The 16,572-nt window shown below is 53.6% G+C and overlaps 1 protein-coding gene across 7 annotated transcripts in view; it reads left to right on the top strand.

Annotated features, from left to right (window-relative positions):
* The window catches only part of TSPAN9 (tetraspanin 9), a 198,403-nt gene that overhangs the window by 107,447 nt on the left and 74,384 nt on the right, over window positions 1-16,572 (top strand). For 6 of the 7 annotated variants that reach the window (XM_040642045.1, XM_040642044.1, XM_040642040.1 and 3 more), the window contains one exon: window positions 5,793-5,872. In XM_040642045.1, the coding sequence (XP_040497979.1) occupies window positions 5,810-5,872 (63 nt within the window). In that variant the 5' untranslated portion in view covers window positions 5,793-5,809. Of the gene's footprint in view, window positions 1-5,536; window positions 5,873-16,572 lie in introns of those variants that run through there. The other variant, XM_008704863.2, reaches the window with a different exon arrangement.

Raw genomic sequence — 16,572 nt, forward strand, 5'->3', positions numbered from 1 at the left:
CACTTGGGCTCTGAGATGTGACTGCAGCACTGGGGAGCTCACAGGGACTAGGGAGTTTACCAGGCACTCAGCTGGAGGCGGACCTGTGCTGATTGTCCTTAGAGATCCTCCAAAAGGCATGGCCCACCTGGGATGGGGAGGGGTCCGTGCACAGCTTGGCCTCTGTCTGGTGCCTGTCGGTCTTTTTCCCCTTCCTGCCTTTCCTGAGTCTTCCTCCAAAATGGCCCTCTGATCCATAAGCTTATTTATCCCTCTGCCCGAGCCATCCCGTGCTGCTCTATGTGTTGGGAGTACGGCTGTGAACGAAACAGTTGACCTTGTGGCCTTTCCACTCTCTTATCTGTAGCTGGGAAATTTAAATTTCCTGAGTTCCCTCTTCAGGTTCTGATGGCCTCAGATAGCCCGCTTTCCAGGAACAATTCCATAGATTTCTGGCTCGGGTCCCACCCTCTGGTTCATCAACTTGGGGCTCTCAGGCTATCCTTAAAGAGAACTCAGTACTTAGGCGAGGTGGTCTTCCTTTCCCCTCTACCTGCTGACACATTCTGAGTACCTGCCCTGTGGTGGTCACTGTGACAGGCCCTGGGTGGGGGTGAGGGGATGAAGTGATTCAGACACAGCCCCTTCCTCCTTTGGGAAGCCCGGTGGCCAGAGCGGAGGCATGTGGGCAAACTATAATTGCAGGCGGAACAAACCAGCTGGGGACTCAAAAGAGGGAGGAGCAAACCTCTCTCCAGAGAACAAGGTACCCGGGCCACCCTTGGTATACTGTCCTGAGCAATTCTAGCTGTGAACCCTGTCACTGAAGCCAAATCCTCTTTGTTTGTGTGTTTTCCTTACAAGTCTCAGAAATTAAACACATAAAAAATAGAACTACCCCTAATTCTTTTTTACTCTGATCTTCTACTAGCATTGTTACCGTCCTTCCTGAATCTTGGCCAAGTGTGGGAACGCATGACCTTGTAGCTGTTTAATTTCCCTGGCAAAGAGCCTTGTCCCGGCCTCTGGACCCTCCTAACCATTCCTTGCCTACTGAGCCTTCATGCAAATATTGTGGGATATGGGCCCCCTGCTGGGGACCTCTCCAGCCTTCTTCTCTTTTGGCACCATTGGTAAATGGTTTGCTTAGCAATTAAACGATTTTCTGTATTGCTGAAAAAGATCCCAATTTTGGAGTTTAAAAATTGGGATGGGGTAAGACTCCCTTCTCCTACAGCAGTGGCCCATCTTACATGCTCCTTAGGATAGCAGGTGCCACCTCGTGTCTAACCTAAATTCTCCGTGAGGCTGCCCTGTTTGAAGCTTAGAGGTACAGGATACCTCATGAGCTGCGCATGCTGGCAAACACAGAAATATTCCGTGCAGGTCAGGAAGGGAATCGGTGTGGGCCCATCAGCTCTGACTGTGTGTGGGTGAGTGAGAGACCAGAGCTGAGCTCTGGCTTACACTGCAGGCCTGAGAAACTCAGGAAGCGGCAGAGAGAGCTTGGCATTTAGTCTGAGCCCACATCTCCCCAGTTGCCAGTCAGTGGAGACATCGAATGTTGATTTCACGTATTCACGTCTCCTTTTCCCCTCTGGAAATTCTGTATTTGCTTCACTTTTTTTTTTTTTTTTGGTTGTTGTTTAAAAAAAAGGGGGGGGGAGGAAAGGCAGCTCTGCCTTGTTCACATGCTCAGTGATCCCCAAGGGCAGGCTGTGTCTTCCAGCTCCCCTGAGCATGGCAAGTGGGTGAGGATCAGGGGTGATGGGCAGGAGACGTGGTGTCTCAGACCACCTTTGCTCTCTGGTCATTACTTCTGCACCCACAACCTAAGAAACTGGGGCAACCATAGCAGCTGATCTTCTCACCTCTCCATGCTGCTGCCAGGCCCAGCTTCCTAGGGCACCGATTTTGTCATGTGCTCCCACTGCTTGGGAAGCTCCAGGATGAAGTCCAGACTTTTCCTGTGTCATGCAAGGCCGTGCAGAGTAGCTTACCTTGACTCCCAGCACATTCTCCTGCTCCTGGCAGGCCTGGCTCCTCACTGCCCCCTCAGTGTACATACCCACACCTTCCTGGGATGCCGTTACACCTACTCTCTCCCTGTCCACACCCACTCCCGGGGGTGCAAGGGACAGCTCTTTGCTGGTCCTAGCATGGAACTTGCTATATCACTCTGCTTTGGGCTTCTCTACGTACAGTCTTGGAGTGGGGGCAGAAGGCTTTTTTTTTTTGAGGTCCTTTTTTATGAAGTCCTTTTATCTAATGACCTCTCATCAGGACATGCAATTTCAGGTTCTCTGTTGTGCTTTTAGATTCTGCCTTTTAGACTGGAAGATTCTCAAGGTTGGGAACTAGGTTTCGGGCCCAGGAGAGTAAAGAAATGGGCTTTGAAATCACACAGTTTCCTTATCTGTAAAATGGGGATAATAATATCCCTATTCTATAGGGTTGTCATGAGGACTCAGTGAGTTAGTGTGTGTGAAGCTGGGTGCCTGGGATATGAGGACTTGGAAATCTCTGTTGCTCTTATTATCCTGATAATGATTAAGCTGGGTACCCTGTTGGGACATCACTGAACTTTGTTAATGGGCTGAAGACTGGGACTTCAATGCCTTCCTGACGAGGGTGACCAGGAGTGAGCAGAACTCTTACACTGGGTAGCCTCCTCTTCTCCTTACCTCATCCTTCACGCTGACCCACCGGGGCCTCCAATGCTGAGGAAATAATTACTGGCCTGCATCCACTTGTAATCATGAATGAAGGTGAAACGATCCAGGGACAATGCAGAGGCTATTCTTATTGAACGAGATGTGAGCTGATGAAAAAAAAAAAAAGAGAAGGTAGGAGGGGGCCAACCTGGGAGGGCCCTTGTTGACACCAAGTCTCTGTCTGAGGCTAGTGATCCAGGCCCTTGTATTTGCTCAGTGCTTACAGTGCTCAGATTGGTCTCACATCTGTCAGCTCACTTTATTCTCACAACACCTCTCAGGGGTAGGCTGTATTAATCCCCATTTTGAAGAGGAAGAAATAGTAGTTCAGAAAGGCAAACTACCTTGTCCTTGATCACACGGCTCAAAATTGAGCTCAGAGTGAAAAACAGGTCTCCTGACTCACAGTCCAGCTGGTAAATGATCTCTCCTGCATCAAGGAAGTAATGTTATGAGAACGAAGTGGCAGCCGGGAGCCCCTGGGAGCCAGTCGAGGCTGAAGAGGACAAAAGGTGTTAGTCATTCCAGTCAGGTGGCAGTGGGTTCGGTCGGGAGCCAGCCAGACACCTGCCCCCTCATCTATAAATAGCATCCAGAGGACCACTATGCCCAACCAGGAGACCAAGGTGCCATGGCCATGACACTCACTAGGTTTCATTGCTGGGCTGCCCTCTTAGTGGGGAAGGGGCTTAGAATAGTAACACCGTTGCAGGTCCCTAGAAAGAAGCTGAGCGATGGCACCCCTGCCTCTGAGCCAGTGAGGGTGCAGACTCAGCATAGGGCCACCACAGCCCACCTGTGATGAGGGTCTTCAAGTCCCCCTGATTGGAGTGAATGTCCCTCTCCCTTTTGGCCATAGCCAGTTATGTTCCTGCCTATTGCCTATGGTGATAGATGTCCTTCCGTCTTCCTGACTAGATTGTGTGTGTCTCAAGAGCAGGGAGCAGCACACCTTATATCTGTTTCCTCAAGGGCCTGCCTCCACACTCAGCACACAGCACGTGTGGAATACGTGGCTGATGGCATCCAGGTTGGACATATCATACTCCCACTCCCAGGGAGGAAAGGAATTCTTCTATGCAGCCATCCTTGTCTAGCGCCTCCCAGAGGCCGAGCCCGGTGTTGGGTGCTGGGATACAGAGCCTGGTAATTACAGGGCCCTTCTCTCAGGGGCTCTTAGCATTCTCTTCCTGCTGTCAGAAAGGAGAGGTGAGCTGCTCACCCCATAAGTCTTCTGGTTTTCTTTGTTTGCCAACTATGGTAGCTCCAGATCAGCTGTGCAGACTTATGCACAAACCCAGGGGACACAGGTGCAGTGTTTTACAGTAGGATGAAGGACTCCTCCTGGATGTTCCCTAGCCCCTAGCAAGAGCATTCTTCATGCTGTTTCCCTTGACCAGCCCCTTTTGTGCACTCCTCACGGGAGAGGACCCAGCCTGGGTCCAAGAGCACTCCTACGTCACCCTTGGCATTGGCAGGATTCAGAGGGGCAAGGCAGGACCCTACTTCTGCCACCTACTCTTCTCAGCCCAGCTGGGATCCCAGCCAGCACGGCATCCCACCCGGGAACGCGGGGGCGGTGGGGGTTGGGGGGGCTCGCGCAGCTGCAGGAATCTTGCAGAGCCGCGTGTGTGCTCGAGCGTGCGCGCGCGCGCGGAGGGGGTGGGGAGGGCGGCGCGCGCCCCGCGGAGGCCCCAAGCGCTTTTCCCACACCTTGCGCTTCCCCTGCGGTCTCCTTTCCCTGCGTGCGGTAGCCAGATCCACGTGTGCAAAAGCGCGCGCGCCCGCGTCTGCGTGTGTGTATGTGTGCGCGTGTGTAGCAGGGAGACCGTGTGCCTCGGGTCGGACAGGCCTGGTGGGCGCAGGGGGCGGCGGCCAGCTCGACAGTGGCTGCGCTTCTTTCCTCCTCCGGTCCTCCCTAGCCCTTTCCTTTGGTTTCCTTGGGTCGTTGGTACCTCCAGCCATTCCCCTTCTCTCGCCGCCCCCATTTCTTCCATGGAAGAGACCAGCGCCTCCCGATGAAGGTTCTGCTTCACCCCCAGCTCCAGAGCCCTTGACATTTAGCGAGGGCTCGCGGCGCACTGGTATAGGCACACAACAGAACGCTAATCCTATTAAAGATAATGTGTCATTGGGGAGGGGGAGGCCGCCCGTCCCCCGTCAGGCCTAGTGCTCATTGGTCGAATGCAAAGCAGGGGGCGGGGCCGAGGGCCCGGGGAGGGGGCTCCGGGCGGTTTCGGAGTCAGGAGTCGGGGCTGGGATTTCGCAGGGAAAAGCCCAGCGGTGGCAGCTGCGGCTGATCCCTCGGCACTGCCCGCCGCGCGCCCGGGCAGCCCAGGGCCCGCGAGCAGCTCCGCAAAGTCGCGGAGCAAAAGGAGGCGGAGCGCCCGCAAAGTGGTCGGGCTCAGCTCTGGGGCTGGGCAGGGAGAGGTGTGCCCGGGGACCTGGATCCTGGCGCCCTTGTGCCTCGCGTGGAGCGGCCAGTGCACCCGGGAGGCGAGCTGACGCTTTGGAAAGAGAAATCAAATTGCAACCTCCCCAAAGACGTTAAGTTACGCAGGCCAGCCAGTTCCCGGAGAGCGTTCGCGAGCGCGCGGAGAGCCGAGCGGAGCCGCGCCGCACCGCAGAGCCCTCCCGGGCCAGTCGGCTGGGAGCGGGGCGCCGTCCGAGAGGCAGCGGCCCCTGAGCACGGGGTCTGGCCGGGAGTGCGCCCCGGTGCAGAGAGGAGGTGTTCAGGGCTCCGCCAGCCCCGCCCGCAGCCCGCGCCCGACTTGGGCGCCCCCTCTGTCCCACTCTGGGAGCGATGCCCCCCGCCCCTCGCGCCCCCCGGGAACGACGCGAGCATGGAGAAGTCGAGTAGCGAGGATTCTTCGATCCACCGGAGTCCATCTTTGGACAGCAAGGACTCGGACTTTGCCAAGCCGTCCACCTCTGGCCGCCCGTTCGGCCGCGGCTTCACGGCCGGTGCCTTCTACGGCACCGCGGGCTCCCGGGGACAGAGCCGCGCCGAGGCTGGCGTCAAGACTGACAAGTACAATGCACCCAAAGGCAGCAAGTACGTGGTGTTTTACCTGGACCTGTCCTTTGTTTTTCTCCTAGAATTTAAGAAGTGCAACATGGCCAGGGGCTGCCTCTGCTGCTTGAAGTACATGATGTTCCTCTTCAATTTGATATTCTGGGTAAGTCCTTGCGTTTATCTCTCCTTTGCCACCTCTCCTCTTCGCGCTTCCCGTAGCGTGCTACCCTCTTCCTCCGTGGTGCTGCATTGCCCTGCTTTCTGCACAACGGTAAGTGTGGGGTTTAAAAAAAAAAATCGTCCCCCTCCTTTCATTCATCTTTCTCTCTCCGAGGTGGCTGAATGGAGGCTCCGACTTGCCTGTCTTCCAGGAGAGACTTACTCTACTCCTAGGTGGCTGGCAAAGTTTGCCGCCACCTCCTTCCCCTGTCAGAAACCCATGCTCCAAGTGCCTCCAACAGGGGAACCTGCAGAAATAGGTGTGGGGCCAGCATTTTTAACAGCTGTGACCTTGAGTTGAAGACAGGCACAAGTGTGGATGATTTTTGAGTTTCTTCTTGTATTCTTCCTGAATACACAAGAAGACAAGCTGCCGCGTTTTGTGGGGATGAGGTGGGGGGTGGGAGGGATGGTAGAGGTCACTTCCTCTCATTCCTTCAGTGAGTCCCAGGAAAAGGAGAGGAGCCCCTGTCCCAAGGCGGGAGACACGTTTGCTAGCCTGCAGATATGCCCCTGAGTTAGGGCTTGTGTGGAAAAGGAGAGTGTGGGTGGGATGCTGCCATCGGGTGGCGGCAGCTGCTTTTGAGGGATTGCAGTGGACTGGGCAGGGAGCGGGCTGGCCATGTGCTCCCACCATGGAACGCCAGCCAGCCCTCCCAGGCTCTGGGAGCCCCAGAGACTGGAAGGGACAAAGGGAATGCCCCATCCTCGGTGAGAGATGATTTTCTAGAGAAGGTGTCAGTAGGTGGGACAGCTTGGAATTGCTCTCGGTTCTCTGTGATTCTGAAGGCTGTGGGCACACACGTGTGCATGCGTGCATAAGGAATGCAAGTTAGACAAATTTTAAAACTTCTTAAATTCATATCTCATGGTTCCTTCATCCCAACTGCTGCCTCTGCCTTTCTTCTCCTGAGCCCCAACATAGCACAGATGTTTGGCTCTGCCCCAGGGCCTGTCCTCCTGCCTGCTGGAGGCTGTCAGCTGCCCATGGTCCAGAAGGAGCACTGGGGGCAGGAGAAAGTCATTCACAGTGAAGCTGGGCAGAAATGGTTGTGCTTTGATGTTCAACACTTGTGTGAAGTGACCTGCTTTAGCTGACAAACTTTTTTGGGTGTGTGTGTGGGGGGGTGACTTTTCCCACAGAAGGGAAGAGCTCAGGGCTGGGTGGGAAGAAGATGGGATCTAGTTTTGGTTCTGTGTTGGCTTCTTATATGACTTTGGGCAAATCACTTTATCCCTTAAGGACTTGGTTTCCTTTCCAGTCTGGGGGAGGGGGGAGGGGAGGCTGTGGTGATGGCCTCCCTCATGTCTGACCTCCTTAGTTATGGGGAGTCCTGTATCTCTTCCTTCTCTCTGGGGAGGAGCCCCCTGCCTGGCCTGGGGCACAGGCTGCTGCTTCTCTTCTGAGGAGCCCAGTTTGAGATTGTTTGAGTGGGATTTCCCCAGATTGTCTGCATGGTCTGGGGCCCTCCGGCCACTGCTGTTAGGGTTACCTGTCCTGTGGGGAGGGTTTTGTGGAAAGTGGGGCAGAACCACTGGAATGTCAAGAATGATTTCATGGCCGCCCTTGGGCCGGTGCTCCTGGTCCTCTCATTTGCCAGCATCCGTGTCAGCCAAGTGGTGGTGTGTATTTGTCTGGTGCCTATGATTTACACGGATGCTGCCTCACTTTCATTTTGGAGTTTCCTTCTCTGCCCTTGTTCATAGTCTCAACCTACCTTTCTGCCTGGCCCCACTCTGCATATCTTACCACTTACTAGAAAGCCCTTGGTGGGGAAGCTCCGGGCCTTGGCGGATACCTCCCGCTCAGCAGCCCTCTTCCCCACCCCCACCCCGCCACCTGCTGGCCAGAGTAGATATAACCGCTTGTGGCTCCTTCCTTCTCCAGCTGGGTGCCTCCGTGGTTGCCATCCTCCTCACACCTTGGCACAGGGGTCTGTGCCCTGCAAGTTGGAGGCACTCATTATAAGTTTGTGAGTGAATGAATGGATGGCCAGAGCGGTAAAACTACATCTCACTGTATGGTAGGGATTCCCGAGTCCCGCTCGATAGGGAAGAGAGTTAGTTTTCAAACTTGTCTGTGATGAAGGTTCTCCTAGCAACTTAGCTGTGTGCGACAAGCAACTCTTTTCATCTTCCCTTAAGAGCTCGGCAGAGGTTAATGAGCTGATTGATGGAGTGGCTTTCTGTTTTTGGTTATAGTGAGAGAACTTGCTGTCTCTTCCTAATTAGGAGGTACCTGCCACCACTCTTTTACCAGGCAAGGAGTCTCTCTCCGAATCTTTGACTTTTCTGATTACTTAAAAATTTCAGAATTCCTGTGACATGCTACGAGCTGGGAGACATTGGATCTCAAAGACCCAGTTCTTTTATGCTAGTCGCTCATGGGATGAGCTCGTAAGACGTACACCTTAGGAAAGGTGGAAAGTTTACAAAAGAGCAGTGGATGCTCGTGTGTGTAAGTGTTTGCCACTGTGTTCTCTGGAAGGTGAAGAGAGTGTAGCAGGGAGTTAGCCGGGATTCGGGCACGGGGCAGGTCACTGTGCTTTACTTGAATGAAGACGTCCTGCAGGCAGGTGCTTGGGCCTGATATGAGAGAGGGAGCAGGGGAAAGAGCCAAGTCAGAAGAGAAAGGGTGAAGGTGCCAAGGGCAGGTGGGGTAGTTGATGCGGCAGGACCCCTGGGACACGTCTGCTGCTTTCCCGTGCACACAGGAAGACTGGAGGGGGTGAGAGGGTAGGGGTGACGACTGATACAGGGCTGGTTAGAGCCTGAGCCCTCTGGGACCCAGAGCAATTGTCAGGACTTATGTAGCCATCACGTTTTCTAGTCGCAGGGCTCAGATCCCCAAGGGAGGCTTTTCTGAGGCATTAGAGTTGAACCTGAGGCCTGCAATCAATAAATAGAGATGTTCTTATAGATCCTGGAGCCTACCTGGTAGTTCTCCAAACCCACCGCTGCAGCCACACCCCCCTGCCTCCTCCGAGCCCGCTGGGAGGATTCCCAGTGTGGAGGAGAGGTGCAGCTGTCATGCTGCACCCCCTCACGGGCGGGAGAATCCTGGGTCCTGGCCACTGGGTGGAGCTTCTAGGTACTGCCATTAGTGAGGGCTGGGTGACATCACCGGGGGCAGGAGTGGGGGGGGGCTATGCAGTCAGTGCTTCTCCTCCTTACCAAGAAAAAGACTGGTGACTTACAGGCTCCTGGGGGCCTGCCTGTTGGAGGAGGGGGTGGCGACCAGGTTTGCTCCTGGACCACTGACTTCAACCAGATGGTGCTAGCCATGTTGGCACCAAGGGAAGCATTTCTGAGGGCCCGATAGAGATGGTGGGGCTAGGGAAGGGGGAGTCAGTGGTCATGCCAGACTGAGCCCCACCTCCTCTTCCCCTTTGTACCTCATCCTGATCCTTGGGGCCAAAGTGAATGCTGGCTTCCTGGTAGCAAGGAGATAGGAGGCCTGACATGGGACAGCAGTTTCTCTCCATCCTGAGGGGCCTGTACACCAGTAATCAAACCCACCCCAGGGTATTCTCCCAGCAGTGGAAAGCAAGGGGCGTAGCTCCATCAGCTCCACCCTGGAGTCCTCCCCGGGCCATTTGGTGGAATACCCTAAGGAGAGATGAAGTGAATCGGAGCCCCTCCAGGAGGGCAAAGGAGGCTCAGAGCTAACCCTGAGTAGGGGAGAGAGAGTGTAGGGCTGGGCTTTGGGTGCTGGGGGCCTGTGTCCCCTTCTCAGCAGAGCGGATCATGATCCCAGCCCAGCTCCTCCCTACCCAAATCCAGCTCCTATCTAATATGGAGGGGGTGGGGGTGGGCCTGGGGTTGCTGGCATAATTGCCACTCAGGATAATGGTCACTTTTCATGCTTGCCAGCAGAGCTGTCCCATCACTTTAAATCAGGGCTGGCAGAGCAGTGACATTCCGGCTCCATTGGAAAGTCTATTCCTTGTGGATTGCTCCCTTAATAAAGGCCAATTAGCCAAGGAGGCTCAGTGTTCATTCAGTGTGCCTTTTGCAACAGGGGAAAGGTTGGGGCAGGGCTGCCACGGGTAGGGTGCCGGGTGGAGGCCCTGATTAACCTCCCCTAAGTGGGGTCAGGCCTTTGCGGCTTAGCCCCTCGTAGGCCATTTACTTGCCCTTTGGGTGCAGGCAACTTGGTTAAGGCTCTCTAGCCACAACTGAGGCTTATGTCCGTTACTGGCTTGGCTGGCTCTGTGGGCTCCCTGGCTCCCCGTTGGTCCATGGTGCCCAGGACCAGTGCTGGATGGCCTGGGTGTCATATGGAGTCTGTGGTATACCTTTGTCTGGGAACAGAAGTGGTAAGTGGGCTGAGGGATCTGAACAGGGTCCAGACAAGTTTGGGACGTAGCCTCTCCAAGCAGGAGACTGGCTGAGCTGGGCAACAAGAGGCATTTAGAGGCTTCCTGAACGTTCAGGTGTAAGGCATCGGCTGTCTCCCCAGAGTGCTTCGGCAAGTAGACCTTCGGGGTGGGTCAGGCAGGCTCTGTTTGGGGAAAGGGGGCTCGTGCTCCGAGACCCCAGAACGTGGCTGTGAGGGAATGCCAGCTCTGTGTTCACTTCCTTTCCAAAGTATTAAAAATTAAACTTCCTTGTCTTAATATCTATTTTTAAATCATGTCAGAGCCAGCACTGGTGTCAGTCAAGAGGGGGCGGGGAGGAAGAGGGTAGAGAAGAGAAAGTCCCAGCTGCAACAGGGTGAGCACTGCCACCACCTTGAGGGAAGGGCCACGGGTCTGCCCTCCCTTTGGCTGGCCTGCCAGGGAAGAGCCCAGAAAACACCACCAACCTCTTCTGAGGATGGGGGCCTTGCCCTCCCCCTGCCGTGCCTCTGTGTGCCTGGCTGCCCTTGGCTGAACTTGGCAGCGGGCTCTGGGGCTTGCTGGGCTGTTGGGGTCCCAATTGAGCCCATTCACTCATGCCGCAACTATTTACTGAATGCCCGCTGCGTGCATAGGAGCCTCCAGTTGGTGAGAACAGGCTGACTGGGCTCGCATAGGGCAGATCAGCTTTCTCGGGCCAGGAAGTCGTGGAATCGAGAGGTCATCTGGACTGTCCTCCACCAAGCATTTGAACACAGGGCTACCGAGGCAGGGGTTAGAGCTGCGCCATCTCCCCCTCCTCAGCGTTCTAGGGAGGGACAGTAGCAGGCCTGGACCCCACCCCTGGGTGGCCTGCCTTGACTTGTCCTTCCCTCTCCCCCACCCCCACATGGTGGCTGTCTGACTCTCCCTTTCTAGAATGCTTGTGTCCATCAGAAATAAAGGGGAGGGAAAAAACCAGTCTGAGTTTCCTTTAGGAGTTTCCTAGTTTGGAAAAAAAGACTTAGTGAATTATGTGTCTTTTTGTTTCTTCTACTGAAAGGGCTGACCAGATGCACTGTGCTGAGTGTGTACTGTGGGCCTTGATTGAGCACCTGCTGTAAGCCGGGCCCTTGAGCTGCTCAGCGTCCCACGGAGGAGTCAGACACTCAGACAGTTCTAGTTCTGAGCCGTAGGTGTTCAATCAAGTTACTTAACAGAGTAGTTGATACTGTTTAGTAGAGAAGATACAAAGATAACAGAGTGGAGCCAGCGACCCCTGGATTTTGGAGGATGAGTAAGAGTTTGCTGGATAGATGAGGATGGGGTTCCAGGCACGGGACAGGGGTGGAGAGAGACAGAGACAGGTTGATCCAGACCCTGTGCCTGGGGAGAGCTTGCAGCCCAGTGGAAGAGACAGCCTCCTGTGCACGTGAAATGGGCGGAACCCAGAGAAACAAAGGGTGCTGTCAGTCTGGGTGGTGCCAGTTGAGAGTGGTTTCCGGGGTGGCTTCTGAGGACGAGGTGACCCTGCCCTGCCGTGAAGTGTGCACCCGTGCCTGCGGATGCTCTTGACTTTGTCCCTAGGGCTCGGAGGAAAGGGTGATTTGGCTTTTCCGGCAGTGACCACCGTGACGGGTCTTGCTGTGTCACTCAGGCTGCAAGCTGTTGCTGTAGGTAATCCAGCTTACAGAGATGCCCCTGTCCTCCCCCTCCTTCCGGCCTCTCCCTTCCAGCTGTGATATGCCCGCTTATTTGGTTCCAGTTAGGAAGCTTTGAAGCTGAGCTAAACCCGTCGGGCAGAGTTAAGTCTTCTGAGCCAGCTTTGTCCCTGCTCACATTTGAAAGCTAATCTGCCAGCAGAAGTGGTGGGGGGTTGGGGCAGGGACATGACAAGTGGCACGTGGTCCGGAGGGGGAGCAGATCTGCAGCTGGGAGGAGCAGGTCAGGATAAAGATAGGCTTTTGCCCCCTACTCTTTCTCTAAGTGGTCACGGGGCTTCAGGTGATACCTGAAATATCTTTTAATGCCGTGAGTCTATGCTTCCATGTGGATGGGCTCTACCTTCTCTTCCTTTGGGCAAGCTTTGAAGGCTCTCGGGGGACCTGGAGAAGCCCTTGGAAGGGAAGGATGAAGGGTTTCAAATCTTCTCTCTTGTGTTGGGTGGCTTAGTGTATTGGGGCATGCAGGGAGGTCCTGTTTTAGTGGCTGTCGGGGGTGGGGTGGCGGGGGTGACTGGCCAAGAAGACCAGAGACATGGCTTCTGCCTTCAGAGAGCTTTCTGTCTGCTCTGAGCATTCTTCATGAGGGTGTAGATTCAAATCAACCAGATACCTTTCATACATGAATAGAGAGCATGTCCCCCTGCCCGCCTCTCCCTCCTTCCCACCTACCGACCTACTGAGTCAGAATCTCCAGGAATGAGGCCTGTGTTTTGAAGGTCGCCTTACCATTCGGTACCTGGATTTCTTCATGCTTGTTGGTATCAGCTGTCTTCCAGGGCTGTGATGAGGCCACAGATGCATTTTGTAGGTATGCTGCTTAGCAGGATGCTGGGCATTCTGGATGCACAGGAAGCCTCTGTCACAGAGTCAGGTGCCCAGCAACAGTGCTGGGAGCCCCACATGTCTCTTAGGCTCCGGATTGTTCCGAATGTCTTCTGATCTTAGGGATATGTACTAGAAATGGGGATCAATGAGGTTTAGGCAGACCTGTTGGGATGAACGATGGGAATAGATGGCCACGAGGGAGGGATGTGGTCTCAGATCCCAGGGCCTGCAACTGCACCTGCCGCACTGTACACTCACCTCTGGCCTTCCCAGTTGAGGTGGCCCACACCCTGCCCCTGCTTCCCTTTGTTGCTAGTGCAATGAATCAGGCCGGGAGCAGGCCGGCTGGGCCAGTGGTCCCTATTGCAGGGTCCCTATGGGCCTTTGGCCCTGGGTGCTGGAAGGGCAGTTCCCTCCCTCTTGGCACACTCAGTGGTGGGGACTCTGCTGGGCAGCTTGGCCTGTGACCCCAGCAGACTAACAGACAAGGCATGTGGGGCTCCAGGTCCAGGTCACTTTACTAACCAGAAAAACACTTAAATTTTTTTTTAAATGTTGGAATACATCATATGTAAATTCATGTAGTTTTAAAAATTACGTAAATAATATGTACCCACCGTGTAGCTTAAGAAATCAAACACCAGCTATACCCATGAAACTTTTGCATGCCCCTTCCTGAACGTGCCCCCAACCTGTCCCTTAGAGAGAACCATTATCCTGAAATTTTGTGGTAGGTATATTTCTTTGTAGTGTTTCCACATAAGCACCCTTAAACACCACATCATTTGATTTGGCTTGGCTTGTTTTAAAACTTATGATAGACTGAATCATTTGTTTTTTGTTGTTTTTTTTTTTAATAGAGAGCAACTGTGCATGTGAACGGGGGGAAGGGCAGAGAAAGAGGGAGAGAGAGTGAGAGAGAGGGAGAATCTTAAGCAGGCTCCATTTCATGACCCTGAGATCATGACCTGAACCGAAATCAAGAGTTGGACACTTAACTGACTGAGCCACCCAGGCGCCCCTGAATTTTTTAAAAATTCAGCATTACGTTTATTGATTCATTTGTGTTGGTATGCATGGCCGTCATGCACTTATTGTCACTGTTCCAAAGTATTCCATTATCATTCTTCTGATGATAAGCATTTGGATTATTTCCTTCTTTGTAAACATGCTTCTGTGGACATTCCTGTACAAGGCTCCTGGTGTATATACGTAAGGGTTTCTCTAGGACATTGCTTCTGGAAGGATCTGTGAAGGAGCAGCTTTTTAACTTCCAATTCTCAGTCACAGCTTTGCTGTGCATGAGCACAACTTTATACTAAGTCTTGATATCTCGTAGGGCCAATCCTCTCATCTGATGCTTTTCCAAGAATGTTTTGGCCGTTCTTTGCCTTTTGTTCTCAAAAGAGATTTATGCAAACATAAATTTTGGAATCAGTTTGTCTAGTTTCACCAAAAATCAGTCGATCAATCAGTCAACCCCTTCTCTCCAGCCTCCGCCATGCAAGCCCTGTTGTAGTTGGATTGGCTTTGCATTGAGTCTGTTGATCAACTTGGTGAGAATTGCTATTTTTGTATTTCCATTCATGAATATAAATTGTATTGTAGTCATGTGTTTCTATTCATGAACATGGTATACTTCGTATATTAGGCCTTCTTTAATGTCTTTCTGTAAAGTTTCATAATGTTCTCCATGAAGGTCTTACACATCTTTTGTTACATGGGGACTTCTGATCTTCTATCCTTTGACACCACCCCACCCTCCCCTCAGAGTGCAGCAGAACCCCTGTGCACACAAGGACAGAGAAGGGTAGAGCCCCAGGAGGACACCAGCAGTCCTACTAGCCACTCCTCCTCATGGTGTGGTGGGGCTGTGTAGTTGGCCAGGCATGGTGCTGGGCGCTTCCCTAGGTTGCTTTGTTACCTTATCTACTCTTCACAGCACCTGATGAGGAGAGGTAGGATTATTCACATTTTGTCTCCCAGGAGTTGCAAACGCTGCCAGGTTAGGGATTTTGCCCCAAATCAGAGCTGGAAAGTGACAGAACTGGGATTTAAAGCCAGGTTCAGAACCCATATTCTTTCTGTGACTGCCTCTGGGAGGTCATCCTAATCTAGCTCCTTCCTCTGCTAACTCTAGATTGTGCTTTTCTTGGATTCGTATTTCCAGTCTGGTGCGGCACAGCCCTGTAATGACAGGGTCAGAGTTACGCATATTTGGATGTGACCCATTGATGATTTGTGCCTTTGCTCCGCCAGTCCCAGCGCCAAACACAAACAGGTCAGGTGGTGACTGCCTAGTGATCATCAGGGCCTTTCTCAGATCAGTGGATGGTCCGTTGTGTACAGTCTAGGTTTTATGACCTATTTTTGTGCTTGTTATGAGAGTACCCCAGAATGAAGACTGTTTTCTTTACAGCTTCCCAACAGCACGACCCTGCCTACTGTGCTACTGAATATTTCAGATTCTGCTCACCTCATCATGGCAGGGCTGACCATATGGCAGGGCTCTAGCCATATGGTCCTGCTTTTATGTTTTGTATCTTGCCCCTCCACTCCGTTAGCGTCTTCTAGGCACTTTAAATCCTTGCAGCTACCATGAGCAGGCAATGGTACTTATGTGTAGATGAGGACACTGAGGCTAGAGGCGTTCATCACCCAAGGCCGTGAGCAGGAGGAGGTGAGTGTGAGGGGCCTTTGTCTTACCATCTGTGCCTCGATTGGTCGTGATGGGTGCTCAGTAAATGTGTGTTGGTCTGTGGGCTGACTGAACTGCACAGGAATGCTAGGTAAGGGGTACTCATAATGGGATGCTCCTTGCAGGTGATATCCTTTGAATATAATTGGGGTTTATCTAAAGGAAAGGCTCCATGCTGTGGGGGGCATATTGGCCCCAGTTAGAGTAACCCGCTTAGCCAAACAGGACCTGTGCAGCCACACATGCTCACTGCCTTGGAAGGTGGCTTTGTGACCAACAGCTTTATCACAGCAGGCTCTTGGAGGGTGTCCCCCTGTGCGGTGGTTCATCAGTGTGCCCTCTCTCGCACACACCACGTTCTCCCTGAGGACTCTGGAGAGTCCTGTTGCCTCCATTGCGCTAGTTCCAGAGATGCTGCAGATGCACGGGGTTAGGTGCCCTGGCCCTTGGCTGGCCATTTTGCCCTATGATCTGGTTCTGGGTAGGCCCGTGGTGGTATTACTTGGTCACCACACAATGAGTGATGAGCATTCGGAAAATTCCATCCGTCACTCTACGCCTCAGTTTCTCTTCCTGTTGGGGAATTCAAAATTAAATGGGATGGTCTGAAAAGTGATTTCTGGTGTGAGGGAGAAGTGGGAAGAGCCCATGAAAGGGAAAGCACGATTAAATTTGTCCTTTGGCAGAAAAGGAGGCGAGGGAGCAGGGGTTTAATTGTATTTCTGCCCGTGTCGGAGCCTGCAGCTGTGTGTGAGGGGAGCTGCCAGCCACATCAGAACAGAACCCTGCATGCAATCCTGCTTGGGCATGGCAGGCTCGGCCCCACGTGCCCATCCAGGGGCTCCATGTGGTGCATGCTCAAGTGGGGCGGCCCTTCCCACTGCTTGTTCCCCCAGGATCGGGGGGGGGGGCGTGCTTTCGGAGGTCTCTGTGCCTGGGACCCTAGGGCGGCAGAGGAGATAAGCTGCTTGCCCATCGAAGCCAGGAGGGGTGGAGTGGAGGCAGTCGGCAGGTGTCTGTCTCTGTGGGAGGAGTCTGTGGATGGCACGGACAGTGGGGCAGGTTCCTGAGGGGCTTT

Source organism: Ursus maritimus, unplaced genomic scaffold (assembly GCF_017311325.1).
Source record: "Ursus maritimus isolate PB19 unplaced genomic scaffold, ASM1731132v1 scaffold_26, whole genome shotgun sequence".
Classification (NCBI taxonomy): Eukaryota; Metazoa; Chordata; class Mammalia; order Carnivora; family Ursidae; genus Ursus; species Ursus maritimus.